The sequence below is a fragment of the Lucilia sericata genome, unplaced genomic scaffold (assembly GCF_015586225.1).
Source record: "Lucilia sericata isolate MDLA Ls3-8-SP2 unplaced genomic scaffold, ASM1558622v1 Contig000293F_arrow, whole genome shotgun sequence".
NCBI lineage: Eukaryota > Metazoa > Arthropoda > Insecta > Diptera > Calliphoridae > Lucilia > Lucilia sericata.
This window is the reverse complement of record NW_023994318.1, coordinates 68,641-89,356: the sequence shown is the minus strand read 5'-3', so window position 1 is coordinate 89,356 and position 20,716 is coordinate 68,641. Positions and strand designations below refer to the sequence as shown.

General features: G+C 30.0%; 2 protein-coding genes across 3 annotated transcripts; both read right to left on the bottom strand.

Annotated features, from left to right (window-relative positions):
• Positions 1–589: 589 nt before the first annotated feature.
• LOC119603325 (organic cation transporter protein) lies at positions 590–6,319 on the bottom strand. Its single transcript, XM_037955330.1, has 7 exons — positions 6,181–6,319; positions 4,467–4,755; positions 2,397–2,643; positions 2,213–2,316; positions 1,199–1,968; positions 956–1,137; positions 590–885 (listed from the first exon to the last, which is right to left on the bottom strand). Exons 2-7 carry the CDS (start codon positions 4,685–4,687, stop codon positions 709–711), a joined length of 1,701 nt encoding a protein of 566 aa, XP_037811258.1. The 5' UTR covers positions 4,688–4,755; positions 6,181–6,319; the 3' UTR covers positions 590–708.
• A 2,062-nt stretch (positions 6,320–8,381) lies between these two features.
• LOC119603321 lies at positions 8,382–19,525 on the bottom strand. 2 transcript variants are annotated; one of them, XM_037955327.1, is made up of 11 exons: positions 19,252–19,525; positions 14,198–14,537; positions 13,843–14,138; positions 13,018–13,701; positions 12,600–12,957; positions 11,378–12,539; positions 10,792–11,311; positions 9,887–10,729; positions 9,652–9,828; positions 9,485–9,578; positions 8,382–9,414 (listed from the first exon to the last, which is right to left on the bottom strand). In XM_037955327.1, the coding sequence occupies exons 2-11, from the start codon at positions 14,517–14,519 to the stop codon at positions 9,047–9,049; spliced, it is 4,824 nt and encodes a 1,607-aa protein (XP_037811255.1). In that variant the 5' UTR covers positions 14,520–14,537; positions 19,252–19,525; the 3' UTR covers positions 8,382–9,046. The 2 variants fall into 2 exon arrangements, with proteins under 2 accessions (XP_037811255.1, XP_037811254.1); XM_037955326.1 differs by lacking the exon at positions 19,252–19,525 and adding an exon at positions 14,671–14,767.
• Between the last annotated feature and the right edge of the window lie 1,191 nt (positions 19,526–20,716).

Genomic DNA, 20,716 nt, shown 5'->3' with positions numbered 1-20,716 from the left:
TTTAATTAATGTAAAATCTATTATATAAATATAGTACATACATATATACATATATTAAAAATGAATGTGTGTTTGTTTGTATGTTTTAAGTTTATAGGCGACTAACCGATTTGAACCAATTTTCTTGAAATTTTCACAGTGTCTTTCTGTATGTCTGGAAGAAGCTATAGGTAACTTTTTATTTTGAAATTTCAGTGGGCGAGGAGCCACGCCCACATACAAAATAAATATTAAAAGTCGTATGTCTCAGAAACTGCAAAAGAATACTTGTAGACAAAATGGGCGGAATGGCAATGGTGATCGTGGCACCTTGAAAAAATATAACAGTAAGAGTAATCAAAATTTGTCGGAGCCACTTTAGTGTCAATATGATTAAATTAAATACAAAAATTCGTTTATCTGGGAAACTATTAGAGTTAGAATCTTTAAAGTTTGCACTAAGAACATTAATATTCAACTGAGAAACTATTAGAGCTAAAATCCTTTTACACTTCAGAGCCGTAGTGTTATCAGTGATAAGACTTCTTGTTGCCATTTTCGGGATCAGCACACCAAATAATACTAGTATTAGTGAAAATTAATTAAATCGTTTTTCATCGTTCGCCTGGGCAATCTGACTAAATTAAATATTTATTTAAAGACATAATTTTATTAAATCAATATCATTACATGAATACAAATATCAGAACAACAACCTTTCGCAATGTTTTAAATACTTTCATTAAGCTCTGATTTTTCATCTGGGCCATTTTTTAAGTTAGAAGCTTCATTCATCGTTGTAGGCAGAGATTTATTAGCAGTTTCAGGAAATAATAGTGTTAAACAACCGCTAACTAAGGCAAATGCGGCAAATAGAAATTGTGGAGCATACTCATAGTAATTGGCCTAAGAAGAAATATTAGTTTTAATATAATTAAACCATATAACTTATGTAATTAATTGATTTAAATCCTACTAATAATGGAGTTTGGGGAGCCAACATAGATCCAATTCGACCGATCATTGAACATAAGGATAAAAGGCTATTACGCACATTTGTAGGAAATATTTCTGATGTAAAAAAGTATAAAACTTGAAAACTACAAGTTATAGCAAATTTGCCAATCAGAAATAGTATCAGTTCAACATTGTCACCATCTGAAATGATAAATGTTATTAAATAAATAAATATATTTAAATCACTTATTATTATTGTTACTTTTGCCAAATAGTATTGCTGCTCCCATACATAAAGCGCATATTAACATGGAACCAAATAAGGAAAAACGTCGTCCGATAGTGTTCATTATAAAGAGCGGAAGTATTAAACCTGGCACTTGTACAAGACCATTCAGCATAAAGTTATTGTATTTATTACCACCTAAATTTACAGAATTTAAACTTAATCCCAAGGCTACCAGTGTATGTGTAAACCAACAGAATGAACAATTCAAAATTCTCCAGAAAAACGTTTTAATAGCCAGCCATATGGGATAATTACTCTCATTCGCCGTTTCCAATTTATTTTTATTGGAGTTCACCAGACTTTTTAAACTACTCTCGGGTAAAACTTTACGATTAATCCGAGCAGCTTTTTTAAGTATTGTAACGGCTTGTTTTTCCCTACCTTGACTTAATAGCCAACGTACACTTTCGGGCAATAGGATTATGAAAAATATTTGTAATGCCGCTGGTATATACAGTACCCTCAGAAGAGTTCTCCAATTTTGAAATTGTCCTGCTAGAACACCCAACAATGCTTCACCTAATGAGTAGAATATTGTAATTATTGTTGCGGCTGCCACACGTTTCTTTGGTCCAACCAATTCAATGGCCAATAAAAAAGCCGTAGGAAATAGTGTACTTCCGACGACCATATCGAGTAGTTCAAATGAAAGAAACATATAGTAATTTGTTGAAAACGAACGTATGATGCCCATAATTGAACTTAGAAAGCCAGCAATTGCCAACATAGTACGACGGCCGAATCTAAACATACATACACACATAAATTAACATACATAAATATGGAATATTGCAAAAAAATTTTCTAATCCCCATTTTCACCACCTGCAGTTATCGTTTAACTGGTAGTTATTCTTCCAGTTAAGACAATTTTTGTATGAGAACTGCCAATATATCTTAAAGTTAAAAAATAACTAGACATTGTGAAAATGGGGGGTTAATGTATTTAAAATAACTTATACATACATATGTATAAGGACCAATTTACCTATCAGCGAGTAATCCGCCAAGAGGTATACCAATGAATTGCCCCACATTGTTAATAGTACCAGCCATGTTTAGTTTCCATTCGTCAGAGCAAAAGAATCCAAACTAATTATGTATTAAAATATTGAATAATCTTTATATGTATATTTAAAATAAGAAAATAATTACTGTTAAAAATTATTTACCTCATTCGCTACCGTATATTCTGCATCACGAAATTTGAATCCATCATTACACTTTTCGACCAACGATTTATTAAAATTAAGTTCAACACATTCAGCTGTAGAAGGCGATGAATAGTAATCACTTATGTTCTTATTATATACATAACGATTGCAATTGTCATATTGCGAATCCTTTAATGGAATTGTAAAATTAAGCCAAGGCTCCCTATATTGACTAGTTAAACTGTCGCACTGTGTTATATTACACCTAAAAATATTGATTAGTATTAAAAAGTAGACAAGTTTTTTTTAATAAATTGAATTGACAAATTGTAACCTAATTGAAATATGAGCTTTTATATATTCAAAATTATTTACCCCGTGTCTATATTAGACAAATATTTATCACGGCACTTGACAAAATGTGGGCAGAAAAATTTTCAGTTTTTTGTTTATGTTAATGCATAGGGGTAACAAAATTCTGATTTTATCACGGCAACTCACAGATAATTTTATTTAAATAATGCTATATTTTATAAAAACAATTAATATTAAATGCAAATTTTGTAAATAAACACTAATTTCACTAAAACTTATGTTAAAAAATCAATTTTAATTGCACAAATTTTGTTTTTGTGCAACAGATTTTACAATAAAATGTCGTTTATTATGAAGACAACGTTGTCTAAACAATTGTTTAAAGCCCCCTTCACATGAGCACACAAGTAATATGATCTGCCAAAATTTTGTGTAGAAGAGAACGGATGGGATCCTCTAAACGCAATATGTAATGAAACCATCACACATTGAGAGAAAATACGGATGGAAAATTTGACAGTCGTATGGCTCTCTTCATTTTTTGAAATGATTCAAAAAACAAGCAAGTCGCATTAGATCAGGGATGTATTTTTATGTAAACACATACAAAAAAAGTGAAACAGCTGTTCCATCTTACTTTCTTATTGTTTTATACCAATCTTGTAAACACAAAAAATATAAATCATACGACTTTTATTCTCTTTTTTATCATACGGATGGAATTTCATTTTACTTTTTCATTAGACTTGTCGTACGTAAAGTGTGACCGTGTGAAGGGCCCTTAAACAACACCGTCATAACGACGTTGTAACGGTAATAAATGCAGTCTGTACGTGCTAATTTTTTATCATGATAACAATTTAACGTTTAGCATAATAAATATTTTTCTAATATAGACGTATTTTAAGGTATAAATTTAAAAATTTCCCAAAGAATGTTATAAAAACGGATAGTGGTTCCATTAGGACATTTGAATGATAGTATGTAAGGTCCAATGATATTTGCCAAGTAGTGCTGGATGAAATGGATCAACTGAAAACCAACTATGTCAAAAATTCATATAGAGTGGTGCCAAGCAAAAAACCGTATAATTTAATATAATAAATTAAATGACAAATCTTATGAAATTAAAAAAAATTAAAAAACAGTTAATAGTTATTGAATTTTCAATAGATTAATAATCTATTGGTTTGTTTGGGATAGAGGTGACTAATAATATTAATTACAATAATTATTGCTAAAAGTTAGTCACCTTTATTCCAAACAAACTTAAATTAGCTATAAACAATATATTATGTTATATAAAATATTTATTTTTTTTTTTTTGTTCTCAATACCATTCGATAAATATTTATAATTTTTCACTATTATTGCAGTTATTAAATTAATTTTCTTTGATTTAGTTTTGCTGAGAGTTGCATTTCGTATGTTAAACTGTATATGTATATTGTTTGGCTATACACCATATCCGTTAAATTTAAATAAATAAATTGGATTTAAATACAAGTTCTTTTTAGTATTAAGTGGACAAATACTCGATACCCCCTACACAATATTTTTACAACTACATATATATGTATATAGAGGTATTCAATATTTCGAACGAAAGTCTTGAGAAATGTTTTCTATGAAATAAATATACCTCTCATAAATAAATACATCTAATTTCCATATACATATATGTACGCATGTATGAACTAGGTTTAATCACTCTTAATTTAATGAATTATATTTACTCTTAATCAATTCTATAAAATACATTATTTTACTCACCTGTATACAACAGGGCTGGCGGTGAATACATAAGATATTGATTGAAATGCATTAAATATCATGGGTATACAGAGTAATACATAATTAAACATTTGATAACGACCAAATTCCCCAATACGAATCAATATCACATCCAATGAATTATCGTCACTTTCATCGTAATGCTCTTCTAATTTTTCCGTAGCACTCACTTGTTCACTTTCATGATCATTGACAGTCATTTTTGTATTAACAATAAATACTAGTTCTTTAAATTATTTTACTTTACTTAGAACTTGATTAACTTTAACTATGTATATACAATGTAGTCGATTATAAATACTTGAATTATAAAAGAGATCTTTCTCAATTAAGAGACATAAGCGTATATCAATTCTCTGATATTTACTTTGTTTGGTTTTTTTATAATTTTATTTTACAATTTGTAAACAAATTTACCGAAAGTTGAGTGCCGAGTGTTTATTTTTATATTTATATGTAAACATATCGTTACTAGGAATGAAAAATGTCTGATAAACATTGAATAACACTACGGTGAAAACGATAACATTCTTGCTATAACAATTTTTAATTTAAAACCATTGACAGATCTGATTGAATTCAATACTGCAACGATTTTTATATATTCTGCATCGATTTATACATGGATATAACGAACGTCTTTTAATAATTTGAAAGTTGGTTTAAAAATAATTACTTAAATCTATTTTTGTTTCAGGTAGCGATATACGCACATATTTTTATATACAGTTTTATTTATACCCAGCAGTATAAATAGTTAATAGTATATTTTAGACAGTATTTTTCCCAAATGTCTTACTATTTAATTGACTCGAACTTATATTACATGCATATGTATGTATGTACATTGCTTGTTAAATGATGCTTGGCGTTTTGCTGTGGAAGGATTGGTTTTGATTGTCATTATACATATGTATGTAACATGTGAAATCAAGAGTGGGAGCTCTTTGTCTATATCTGTCCCAGAACATGCATAACAAAGGCCAGCTAATGTCATTAAATTGATACAACCACCCCAAACTGCAGGGTATTTATTGTTGTACATTAGATTGCTCCAAACTTGTACAACGGAAAAATTGTTCTATGAGCGCTCTGCTCTATAGGCTGTATAACTAAGTCATACCAAAAATTTGATTCACAGGGTGCCGCAACGGCCCTAAAGTTTTAAGATGCATTTAAAAGGGGAAAATGGCAAAATTTTAGCAAAAAATTAAAGAAACCTTCTTCCCCCTTGCACCTTAAAACTTTAGAGACGTAGTTACCGTTATCAATGAAGCAAATTTTTGTTATGACCATCATTATAACATGCCAATAACTAAAGTTAAGATTTTATATATATTTTATTAGTAGTATAGGTAGATAATTTGTTTTTAACTATTATATATGTACTTTAGCTAAAGGTTACCGATCTTCCCGTATAGTTATGATAACTAGAAACAAAGTATCTACACTATAAAATAATAACTTTAATTACTGACAAGTTATAATAAAGTGCCTCAGTTTTACAACCCAAAAAACAATTCTTGAAGAGCAGACAGACAATGTTTGCAACTTGATGTTTTGGTGCACTCTATTGTATATTATAAACATTTATAGACTTGTTGTTGTGCTGACACAACAAGTGGACTGTTTTTAGGTTAATATGTTTCTGTATTATGAATACTTAGTGATAACACTACTTTAATGTTTATACTTTTATTTATTTATATTTTTGATCGATTTAAATCTATAATATTTTTAAACCGATTCGACTGTTATTCCGACAAAATCACTTATATATCAAATCAACTCCGAAGACTAAACTTTGAAATGATTAACTCGTATGTACACTTTTAATAACACGCAATTAATTTCTTATCCGAGTTATTAAACTCTCAAATATCTATAAAATATTAGGTGTTTGAATAAATTTTGGGGTAATTTTAAAGTACATATTGTAAAAATGTACAAAAATCTTTTTTAAGCATTGACATCGAAGGCGCCTTCAATTATGTGCACACTGATACTCTTAACCAATACTTAGATCAGTTTTATGTTGACTGCATGCTAAGGAACAGATGGATAAGCTGCGAGATGTACTATATAACTATCAGGAAAAGGCTATTTCGCGGTACACCACAGGGTGGCATTTTGTCCCCTTTACTATGGGTTACAATGATTAATAGCCACCTAAGGACCCTAACCGAGAATGAACTTAGGCCTGTTTGCTATGCAGACGATGTGGTAATACTTCTAAGGGAAAAGGATTCAAATTACTTAGTTAGAAAAACTGACGAGGCTCAGAATTCGACCTTGACTGGGATCAACCGAGTGGCTTTAATGTTAACCCGTCGAAGACGGAAATATGTCTTTTCACAAGAAAGACAAAAATTTCTAAATATACTGAACCCTGTTTCCTGGGCAAGAAGATACCTGTGACAGACAGAGTTAAGTACTTAGGTATAATCCTTGACCGGAAATTAAAATGGAAACATCACATAGAGGATATGATCAAGAAGGCACATCGGTGCTGAGCGATATGTAGGAGAACTATAAACATGAGTCCTACTATGACACATTGGCTTTATAAAAGTTTAAAGGCAATTAGGGCGATATCAAATGATAAAGTTAAATCTAAGATCGTATTGGATTGTAAGATGAGGTAAGGGAAAAGGATTCAAATTACTTGTGTAGGACAACTGGCGAGGCTCAGAATACGACCTTGACTGGGATCAACCGAGTGGCTTTAATGTTAACCCGTCGAAGACGGAAATATGTTTTTTCACAAGAAAGACAAAAATGTCTAAGTATACTGAACCCTGTTTCCTGGGCAAGAAGATACCTGTGACAGACAGAGTTAAGTACTTAGGTGTAATCTTTGACCGGAAATTAAAATGGAGACATCACATAGAGGATAGGATCAACAAGGCACATCGGTGCTGAACGGTATGTAGGAGAACTATAAACATGAAATGGGGTCTTAGTCCTACTATGACCCATTGGCTTTATAAAAGTGTAAAGGCAATTAGGGCGATATCAAATGATAAAATTAAATCTAAGATCGTATTGGTTGTAAGAAAGCTTTAACTGAAAACTCTCCAAGAGGTAAGGTTTACATCATATGGGTACTTATTCCGGACATAACATTCCTCACGAACACTGATTGGAAAATTCTTAGGAATTACGGAAACTAGGGTAGGCTAAGCAGTTGAAAATATTGTGGGTACCATGTAGACCTTGACTGCAAGGTGGACGGACATTCGTTAGAGACGACACGGTCTATACGCGAACAATAGGCATTAAAGCTTTTGTTCCATCCAGATCTAAGTTGTGCCAGAACTACTCTTGTTCTCCTCGGGAGGTTTTCTTTCGTGTCTGCAATGGTCGGAGGGCGACATTCAAATACGATGTACATGCGGTATCCTGCGACTGCGAAATTGTTGGCGTGGGACCGATATAATGGATCCTGAACATAACTACTTATGTTCTGCTCATGACTGACCAATCGCTTTATATGTAACTAACAAGGTTTCTTAATCCATACTCCAAGCGCTGAAGGCTAGCGTCTTGAGGGCCTTGTTTCTACTTCGCAATTTGTAAGTGATTGCAGTGGCATGAGCTGAGGAAGTAAAGCGCTGTTCGTTGGGTCAGATTATGGATATGACTTGATAATCACACTGGATACATAGGCCAACAATGTTTTAACCCAGAGATCAAGCTTTAGTTTAATATATCTCGAAGACAGAAGATATACTAGATCTTTAACTAAACCTAAACCTACAAAGAGAACAGATGTGACTTTCAGACACATAGGAAATTTTTTAATTAATGGTTTCTTCACGCTGTTTTTACATCTTAAAAATGGAAAATAGTTACGTATATTATATAAGAAAACATAAAATACTTAATTGTTTAATAGAAATATCACTTTATTTAAATAAAAATATGTTTTGTATATAGGTATGTATGTATAAATTAATTTAGAATATAGGTATATTTTCAAAATAAAATAATCACAAATTAAATACAAATTTAAAATTATAGTAGTACATTTGTATGAGTATCAATAAACATTCGCTCTTCGAATAAAAACTATAATAAAATATTTATAGAATACTAAAAATCATATTTAGGTTAGTTCTTATAAAAAAATATTAAAAACAAATCCAAAAATAATATATGGAATGATTTAATTTAGACTTTTTCAAATATTGTTGACTTAAATATATTAAATTAAATCTTTGTAAAATTTGTGCTGTAATGATCATAAAAAATACTACGTTTGCATTTGTAAATTTTGAAAATATCGAACGATTACATACTAGTTATGTAATTCTGATTAATAATAGTTTATAAATTTTGATAATTTATCATAAGATCAATAACAATTATGCGCTGTTTATTATACTACAATTTAATAGATGATTATAGATTTTCTTTCGTAATAAACTTTGAATAAGAATAAAATTCATATATGTATAATTTTTAGATTTTTCATTTATCAGTTTGCTTTTTATAAACAACTACGGAAATGTTTGCTAACTAATTCAAATGTTTCTATATAAATTTAATTCGTTCTCTTAAAGATTGTACATAGGATTACTTGTTGCATCGAATAGTTGTTTGCCAGTTGATTCTATCATGGAACGTAAGGCTATGCTACGCTGTTTGGAGACTGCTTTGCGTAAGGTAAGTTCGAAAACATTATTTTCATCTACATTATCCATAGGTAAATGGTCACGGGTCATAGTCTGTGTTAATGGCACTGTGTTTTCATTATTTTCTTGTTCGAATATTAAACCTCCAATGTTCGAATCAATAGTCGTTATGCAATCCGTATTAAATTCTTTAGTCCATAGTTCAATGTTGCGATTTTGGATAACCTCACTAGGAAAGCATTGCAAAAGTTCTTCGAAATTTAAATCCGCTACCAAATTATTAAGGATTTCTGCAATAGTGTGGTTAATTGGATGGCTTATTTTTATCAACAATATTTGCATACTTTTGGAAATACTTACCAGTAATATAAGTCTTCCAATTTGGCAAAAGTTCTTTTTTACCCAGAATTTTCTTAAATAAGGATTCCCATTGTTTGGGTGTGAAATTGTTAGACTAAAGTGATAACATAAATAAGTAGGTTTTTAAAACATCTAATCGGATTTGTTTTATAATTTATAACATTTACCTTGCCATACTGCCATAAATATTCGGGGCAAAAGTTCAGCATATAATTGATGGCTAAATGTTTGGGTAAAATTATTACTAGGAAACTATCGATGCCCAATAGATTTGGTGTTTTTTGTACAAACGCAATGAATTCCTCAATGATTTCTTGTTCAATTTTAGGAGAGGCCAATAATGACTATATTAGAGGAAAATTAAATTAGAATTATTTTTAGCTGTTTAAAAATATATTTCACCTGTATTTTTAATGTTAATGTTAACAGTTCGTTATGCCAACCAACAAAATGTACTTCAGTTTCTCCTTCTTCTTTGTTGGGATAACTAAAATCACCACGTTTAAATGGCGATAAGCGGTTAAGGTATTGAGGTCGATCCAAAAGACATGGTATAGGTCGAACATACGATTTAATGTGCTGCTCAAATTTCTCACCACTCAACTTATAGTCAGGTATAAATGGAACATATGTCAATTTCTGATCATTAATTCGACCTCCATTTGTCAATGATTGATTGTAATACAACATATGATAATTTTGATTTGTACCCAAATGATTATGATGCTGCTGTTGCATGCGTAACTCTTGCAAGTGGCGAATCATAAATGATATGCACTCCATACGTAAACTTAAAAACTCTTCATTTAATGACTGTTGTTCAAGATCGGCCGATTGTAGATCAGTTATTAAGTCACTTAACGCCTTTAAACGGCCCATATACATGCGAAATAGTATTTTCAAGCCCTTACTATTGATTTCACTATCATCAGCATTATGCTGTTGTTGTTCATCAATATTAAGGAGAGAGGCTTTTGAATTACGTTTGAATGGAGACTGTTGTTCATGCAGTTGATCATAAACAATACGATTGCAATGACTAGATATGCGTCTATCATCAATTGAAGAACTACCAGCAGAATTTGTATCGCCTATAGAATTAGCAATCGATTCACTGTCCCGTTCACTATTACCTTTAGAGAAACCTTCATCATAATCTTCATCAATTTGTGGCGGTGTGTTGTTTGTGGGCATATCTTGATTTGTATTTAAAGGATTTACATCAAATAAATCATAATAATAAACCTTTAAGAAATTGAAAAATCTATTAAGTGAATGATTTGAAATTATTACACTTCGTAACCTACCTGCAAAATGTTAACAAACACTTTTTGTGAAGTTTGATAACCCTTTTGGCCAATATGCGATGCAATATAATTGAGAAACAATTGCAGAATTATTTCCAAAGTTATACTATGTTCTACACATAAAGCATGTATGAAGACATCACTTATAGCCTCGATTAGTTCATTCTTCTCTGTTGCCAATAGAATAGTCTCTGCGAAATCCGAAAAGGAAACTACTTCCTGTCCAGCTGTTGACAAATTTCCTATTAAAGCACTTGAATTGTTTTGTGTCGATTTGCGTTTGCCTTGCTTATTGTGAGGAGGTGGAGTGTCTTTTGATGTACTATTTGGATAGTCATCAGTTTTATTACGTTTTTGTTTTTGGAATAATACGGTTGTGTCATCGAACAAAACATTTTTATATTTGATTAAGGCAACAGCTAAATCATGACGATTAGTACGAGAAATGACATCTTGTGATAAAATATAATTTGACATACGACAGGCTGTTACAGCGAGCAAGAGGTTATCATCGGGATTTCTGAGGTCGTAAAAAATAAAATGTTCATATATTTAAATTAGTATTAATTTTCAATCTACTACTTACAAATTGTCCAAAAATTTTAAATAATTTATAATTTCTCCACTTATAGAATCAGCAACGACTGGAGAGCCAAGCATAACTGGTGGTATATCTTCGGGAGAATATTTTATGAATAAATTAAGAAATTCTAATGAAAGGGACACTTGAGTAAATCCCTGCTTTACAACACGACTAGGTGTAAAGAACGGCTTGACCAATTGATTCAGAAATGAGGCCTTTAAGCGATCTGTGCCTAAATTCATTAAAAACAGTTTGACTGTATAAATAAGTCCATGAAGTTGTTCAGGTTCTATGGTCGTATCATCTCCTGGTGTTGGAATTTTCTGCAAATCTTGACACTTTTCCTCATCAATATATAGAAAGTTGTTTATATAATTTTCGTAAATTTCCGATAATTGTAAATTACACATTTTGTAAAATCCTGATGCTTGCATATGGATTTCCTTCTTTTTCGATCTTATAGAGAAATCAGCCAACTTACGACAATTGGTCATAAACTTACGACGTAACTGAGATTCTCTTTCTTCGCTCAATTTATTAAATTGCAAAGAAGTACTCATTCTCAACATGACATGAGCCTCTTCCATAAGATCATAGAAATTAGAACTACTGGCAGACCGATAAGTTTCGGCTATGGATTCTAAGTCATCTACCACTTGTTCTACGGGTGGTACTTCCAGATTATAAAGAGTCCATTCATTTGTAACAGATTGTTGATTTGAATAACTGTTACGCAACAAATTGTGTTTAGCTTTGGCTTCAGCAATCAAACGTGCTGCTATATTACGTTTGCCTTCACCTGTACTTCTTCGCTTTAAGGCTGTGTCACCTGAATTGGAGGCATTTGTAGCATTCAATGTTCCATTGCTTATTAACACCACATTATTGCGGTTTACACATACATACTGAACATGTATAAATGAACAAAGTCCCACAACAGCAATGGGAGCATTGACATCGGGACTAGATTCCTCGGGAAATAATTCAGCTATAGAGGGATACTCAAAGCGATTGTTAAATAGTTTGTGACCAATTCTTGAAGTATGAGTTTCGACAGACTCAGTAGTTACGGCATAGATGACATAATCATTAATATGAACTTGCAGAACTGGTGCAGTGAAGGAATAAATTGCTATAGGTTTTTCATTTTCATTATACCACTTTCCTAAGAGAGTTAAATAGGAATTGTCAATAAAAATAATCTCTTAAATAAGATAATACATACCCTGGGCACAAAACTGGTAGAGATAGCCGTCAACACTGCTCGCAACTAATAAAGCAAAACCAATACAACTCTGATGTTTGTTGGACTTTAAAGTGCGTCGATTGACATGTTTGGAGGTGGATATTGCACCCGGTATTTGTTGGTTTCCCATATCATATTCCGGATCCTCAATATCATCACAATCGTTATCATTGCGCTGATAAATAGCTTTTAGATCCATACAACGTAATATGTCTACAACTCTACCGCCACCTGGTTCAGAAGTTTTCATACAAATTTGTAGCAATTTACGTATATCATATTGCACCATACTTTCCTCGTTATAAGCTGATATAATTTTACCATTTGACGAAATACGCTGAAATATAAATATTTATTTAATTTTTTTTAACTTCATGATATGAAATCATGTATTCACCTGCACATTCATAGCTTTTGCTTCATTGACAAGTTTAATTTTTATCTCATTTGCTTTTGTCGGCATTATAATTATTTCTTGGGTATCACAAGTTATATTAAATTTACCACTGGCAGGGCCATTACCCATATCACTTTCATTTTGCTCCCACTGAGATTTCAAGTCCACTTCAAACTCACGACCACAAGCTGAGTTGACCATACGTGCCACATTAAAATCAATGGGTGTTCTACCCGGAAAACCATTTAAAGGGCGTCCACTAGCTGTCGTTTCCAAAGAATCTGTTTCAAAACTATTATGACTATGACTGGATGGGCCCACACTCGTTTTACTGGCCATACTCGACTCAGAATTTGATATGACATCTTCAACTTCTATATCGGCGTTTTCGTCCATATCATAAGTGTAGGGCATGGTATTTTGAACGCCTCCATCACCAGCTGTACATACATTGCTAGCCAAAACATCTACCACACGAAAAGCCACGCAATAACGATTATTCATACATGCAATTACATTTTCAGCAAGATTCAATTTTAGTGGTACAAAGTTAAGATTTACAAAGAATTTGAATGGCAAAAAATCAATATATTTAAATCTTGGTTGAGTGCTCTCGTGAACGCATTGGGTATATTCGTATAGATAGATACGTTCTTTGCTACTAACAATAATGTTGCCGGAAGTCTAGAAATACAATTTTAAACAAATTAAAATTACAAATAATTTCAAAACAGGGATGCGTTCTATTTGCATTTAAAAAATTTGTAAAACTTAAAATTAGTTAGTTTAACATAAACTGAATTCATTCTCAAAACTCGTATTTACCTGACAGCATTGTATTAGGTCTGGTGGACTACGCAATGGTAACTCAATTACGTCAATGCTTTTAACTAATTGTGCTTTTGGTGTTGTCATCGATGCAATACGTATGGTAATGGGTAAATCGGCTAATTTTGATTCAGGAAATTTTAAAAAGTTTGCATATATGCGCACAAACATTTTTGTATCATCTTCGGAGTAAACAGTGGTATTGTTACTGCTGCTGGTGCAACTAATGCTAGATGAATTTGTATGCACGGGGCTTCCAACATTCTCCTTTTCCAATGTAACCAAATATTTTCCTATAAAAGTTTTGCAATGAATTCAAGTTGTTTTCGTTTATGGCATTCATTTAACTAACCTGCTTCACAATAAATCAAATTGACTACTTCACCCACAGTAGCCAATGTGTATTTAGTGGGTTGCTTTTCATCATTAGTTGCAGCTGATGCACTAGTATTGTTACCCTCATTTATAGTTGCGCTTTCATTTACACCAGTGCCAACAGAATCCAGATCTTCAGCTAAGCGTTGTCTATCGACAATGTCATAAATTTCTATAAACTGCTCAGCACTACTAATAGCAATGCGATTAGAATCAATTAAAGTTGCTGCCAATATTTCACCATTCAAAGCAAATGTATTTTGCTTGGCAAAATTATAAGCCTGCAGTATTTTTACCATTTTTTATGCGTAAATTGCCTGTAATATAGTAAAAATTATTGTATTATCTGAATAAAAAATTATTTTTAAAATTGTAACAAAAGATGAAAGAATTTACAAAATAATAGAACAAAAACAACGCCCTTTTAATTAGAGTTAACGTCATACATACTTTCCCATTCAAATGTCACACTAAATTAAAACTTTATTTATATTTTTGTTCTATCTACACTGACCATCATATCCAGACTGAAATTCAAACAAATTTTTGTACCTATATGCTACTGTCTCGTGCCAAATACTTATTATGAATGTTAGACGTTCCATATTTAGAAGTCAACACTAAAGAGAGCATTAGAGTTTAAGTAAAATGTTGTTTATTGTTTAAAATATTCTCAACGCCCTTTTACAATTAATTATTTTGTGTGTTGTTTTTGGTTGTTTTCTTTTTGTTGTTTATAATGTTTGCACAACCTTTTTAATCGTTTTAATGTCTCGTCATCATATTCTATTTTGGGTTAACTAAATTCGGTATATGGTTAATTATGGAAAATTAATTGAGTTTGACAGTAGTTAAATTTACGTCTAAAAGTGCTTAAAATATATTTTTCAATATATATACATAAAGATATTATGATACAGCATAAAAATTTAAATATTTGAAGTTTATCTCCAATATTATTAACTTAATAATGGTTAATTTTTATTTACTACACAATATTTTTCAAAATTACTGTTATAAATAAATTATCACAAATTGTTTCTGTATTTCAAAACAAATTTCTCAAATTTTTCTGAAAATTTGTAACAATTAGCAGCAATATTTAGTTATTAAACAGACCAATTTTAAGCTTAATAGAATTCATAAAAAAGAATTAAAATAATTTTACTTTGGAAGCTAATAACAGTTCTCACAAAGTAAACTTTGTGGGAATTTCATAAAAGTTGGTGTAAAGTTTTGAAATTTCATCTTCTTCTTTACATTTTTTAAAAAGGAGTTTGGTCTCCCGCCAAATCGATCCACTATGACGGAATTTTTGGAAATTCGAATATTTATGGGGCAAAAAAAATTAAAAACGGTAAATTCAGAAAAAACGGGAAATTTATTGAGCCAACTTTGATAAAATTTAGAAAATGTTTATATTTTGAACAACTAAATGCTAATGGGATGTTATTTGTAACTCCGGTACCAAAGACTAGTTTTAGGTACTCTTTCGTTCTGCAACTTGGTTCACTTTCGTTCTGCAATATAAAACTAAACAGTAAGAGCCCTGAATAAGCTTTAGGAAAGTATTTTCCATTGAATTAGTACCTTTTGAATTTTCTATAATATCGAACCTCGAACGAGAATCTTTAAAAGGGGACTTTTTGATACTTTTTCGTTCATCAAATGGTATTTTTTCTATAATATTGAACCTATAAACATAAAATTAAACAATCAGAATCCTGTGTAAATAACAATCTTTAGGAGAGGATTTTTGGTAATTTTTGTTCTTCAACTAGTACCTTTTGAGTTTTCTATAATATTGAACCTTGAACTATGAAATTAAATATGCAGATTCTTAAGAAAATTATAATCTTTAAAAAGGGACTTTTTAATATTATATACAGTGGACGTCCAATAGTACGTATACTCTTTATTACGAATATCCAATAATACGAATGGCAAAATTGTTGCATTGTCTACTCTATAGTACGAATAAAGTCACAATTTTTCTGTTCGATAGTACGAATAACGCATTTTTTATGGGAATTTTGGTTTTATTTACGTATGAATGAAGTTTTTATTATGTTTTTATTTTATTATTTCGGTATCATTCACCTTAAGCTCAGTAATTTTGAAGTTTTTTTGTATTTATTACAAGTGTTTTGTATTTTTAAAAATCCTATACACACAATTTACTGCATGTATATTTACAAATCAACAATTATTTAGTGTTATTAATTTATTTTATTGGAATTTTGATGACCCAAGAGAAGAAATTAAATTGGATGATAACGCCAATGAGGAAAGTATTTTATTAGTTCCCGACAATAACTCTGCTGAGAACAATATTGAAGCCTCAAAAGTGCTGTTATTGAAAAAGCCATAAGAATCATTTTACAATGTAATAAACATCGATGTTAAATGATGAATTTTTTAATAAGTAAAATTATATTTATATACATATGTATGTATGAACTGTTAATTTTGAAAGTAGTGTGACTCCACATTCCAAACAATGGGTTTAAGGATAACTATTCTAATTTTTAAGAGAAAATTATAAATTAGAGAATTGTGGTATATTCCATTCAAGTTTCTAATAAAAGTTTTATGTAATCTGAACATTTTAATACATTTTAGAACACATATGTAAATTGCAAATTGTCTTTGGCACACATCTTTTTAAAAACATTAAAATTTAAAAACTTCTACATATATCTCATTTCAACCATTGGACTCACGATACTTTCAAAATTAACAATTCATATACGTAAATATGTCCCTTTTATGCCTGTTTATGTACAAGAAATTTATTTAAAATAATACATATTTATTATATTTTGTTCCGTTATGTAATTTTTCATGAAAAATATAACAAAAATAAATAAAATCCAATATTTTATGTGTATTATTTGAATTTAAACATACAAAATGTGTTGTTCAATAATACGAATTTTTCGGTATTACGAAAGGGCCTGACACTATATAATTCGTACTAGTGGACGTCCACTGTATTTCGTTTCTGAACTGGTACTTTTTGAATCTTTTTAATATTAAACCTAGAAACAAAGAATTAAACGCTCAACTTCCTGATTTAATGAAAATCTAGAAAAAGGGGATTTTTTGGTATATTTAGTTTCCGAATAAAACGTAGGATAGGATCTTAATTAAGTGAGAGTGTATAATAGTAGAATTTTTCGTACTTTATAGTATTTTTTGGTATTTATGAATTTTATTTAATATTTAAAATATGTATTATGAATGTAATGTCTTAATATGATCAATTATTTCCTTTTTTCTTAAGAGCTTTAAAAATAAAAAAATAATGCGTAAAAAATTGACCCAATAAATGATGAATCCGTAAGTGTTAATTTTTTTTTTCTGTCAGGAGATCGGAAAATGTCAAAAAAAAAATTAAAAACTTAAGAAATTTGGGCCTCCGGTGGTTTCGTTTTCTTCAAAAGACACTGCTGTATTTCTTCGGATGTGATGTAACATTCGTTCTTCGTTAAAACTAACACGACAAGTAATGGTACTCAGATAAACTGGTGAGGAATTTTTCTCATAGGTGTTATGGTACATTAACTGATAGTTTTTAAAAATCTAGGGCAAATAATAAATAAAAAGAAGTTTGAAAGGTAAGTGACAAACTATTTTTAAACATTAACTCTATATTTCTAAAATCTTGAGCTAATTTTTTTGTTGAGATTTTATTATTACAATTATTATTAAGAATTATGTTCAACTTCAAATATTTTTAGTCATTCAATTTGAAATTGATTAATATCTTGTTTAACAATATCAAACTTAAGCTTTCTAACGTGATCTAGTTGGAAGAATCTTATTTGGTTTTACAATAACGAATAAAATTGTTATTTATGTATTCATAATTTCTAACATTTGTTTCCATTTTTCAATGTATCATGCACCTATGTTCCAAAATGTAGTCTCATTTATTCATTTATGCTTTAAACTCCCGAATTTTTATATATAATTTTTCGATTTTTTCTTAGATTACAGGAAAAAATTCTTAAATTTTTGTTCTAATTTTGTCTATGTCAAAAAGTTTATTATTTAACATGAAATCTGTAGAGTGGGTCATAACCAAAAATAAAGAAAAGTGTGTCAAATCGATGTTACTATAAATGCGTATAGAAATTTGTACAAACATACACACAATAAAAGTTTTGGATTTCCTTCCTGCAAACATGGGCGATGACCTAGGTGTATTTAAATAAATAATTGCCATTTAACATGCTCACACAAAACGTTTAGTATATATATCTATGTAAGTTTGTAGAAAAGTTATGTCTGTATATAATTTGCTATAATTATAAAACCACACAAATATTTGAAAAATAACCGGTAAATAGAGTTATTTTCCAATTTACACCTAACAATATAAATGTAGAATAGAGATATGTCGGTATGTGTATGTTTATATTTATGAACAAACACATATTTGTGCGTGAAATACAAATATATGAATATGACAGTATTGTATGTGTTTCATTAAAAAAATAATGCCGGAAACGGAAAATATTAAAGCAAAACTTTACAATATATTCATTTTGAGTAGTTCATTTGTCAATGATGCAATATGGGTGCGTCTTCCAAATATTAATGTACATACATACATATTATATTTGTACATACCTATGTACCTACAAATTTATATTTTTAGATGAACATACATAAATCTTTAATACATATTTGTATATATTAATACTTATAACACTCTTATAAATGTATATGTTACATTCCTAATTACATAGATTTCTTGATTAAAAATTCATTAAAATCATACTCATCATCATCAAATACGGAACACAACACAAAATTTGCAATTTACTATGGATGTTTTATTTTGGACAATGTTTTTCAAAATACACCTACATACATGACTGCTTTTAGAAAAATCAATACTGGTACAAACAAGGTTCATATAAAAAATTGCAATGATTTAGAAATATAAACTAAAAAATTTAGCAGGTTCTTTTAAGTATATTCTATGTTGGGAAGAATCTACTATATCACCATAAATAATACCTTTTTTATAAACAATTAATGATTATTTTTTTTTTTTTTTTCACTTTTAAAATTTATTTTCACTTTTCCTTTGTATACAAATGGAAAGATCTAAAACTCAATGATTTGTTTAAGTTATCCACAGAAAATTATTGCAGGAATACATTTTAATAATAATTCAAATAGTATTTATCCAAATGTATCAAATGTTTTAATATTATTATATTTTTTAGTTCACTGCTGCAATTTAGCACTGCACGACTCCAAAAAAGATTTTGTTTTGATTTGTGTTTCTTTTTTTCTTTTGTTTATAAATTCTTTGTTGACAGTAGAAATATTTTCACAGTTTTTCTTTTGAGATGCCATTCTTAAAAATGTCATCGCTTATTATTGTGAATTGTGCAGTGTTGTCAACCAAAAAGCAAGTTTATATATATAGGAAATTTGGTGTTAAATAAAGATTTAAATCCATGAGATAAAAATAAATCCTTGGGAAGTGGAAATGTTTAGCTTCTAATTTCTAAATCCTTGAGAAATTAAGTGCTTAAAGGTACGAAAATCGGAGGAGGTTTTAGGCTTTATATGAGATCCAGGGGCAAATTTGGAAAGATCCCTATAAAATTTGGAAGATGGATTTACGTTTACATAAAATATATTTATTCTAAATTGCATCATATTAGTGTTTATAAGTGAATTGTGGATATGGGCTAAGATTAAATGAGGCCCGACGTTGCAAAATTCGTCAGGCTCATCAGTACTTATATACAACTCTATTGTGCCAATTTTTGTTGAGATAAAAGTGCATTTAATATAATACTTCGTCGTTTTGCAAAAAAGCGTACTTACCAAATTTCATTAAATTAATACGCACATAAAGAAAACAACCCGATGAAAAATAAAACCGTAACAGCTGTTTTATCAAAATAAACATTGTTTTGGTGTGGTGAGTTATTTTTGTTTACAAATATGTGTTTCTGCACGTGGAAAAGACGCAAAAACTCGTTTTCATTATTTACATTTTCAATATGTGTTTATGCACGTGGAAAAAATTCAAAAAAATTGATTTTCATGATTTACATTAAAAAAAATATTTTTGATCAATTAAAATATGTGTATAAATGTGGAAAGGAACAAATCTGATAAAATATAAATATATTTGGGATTATATCGTTACAGAATGCCTTTTAATAAAAAAACATTCAAAAAATTTTACTATAGCCGTATATATAAAATGATATATAAGTGCTATCGGACGATCTTGTGCACGATAAAAACCTATATAGAACTTTAAGTTGGAAGTGTAGAAATCGGATGGCTTACATTTTTTCCGGATTTCATCGTTCTAGGGTGTGTACTACATCAACAAACTTTTTTTTTACAAAAAATGTTACTATAGCCGTATATATAAAATGATATATAAGTGCTATCGGACGATCTTGTGCACGATAAAAACCTATATAGAACTTTAAGTTGGAAGTGTAGAAAT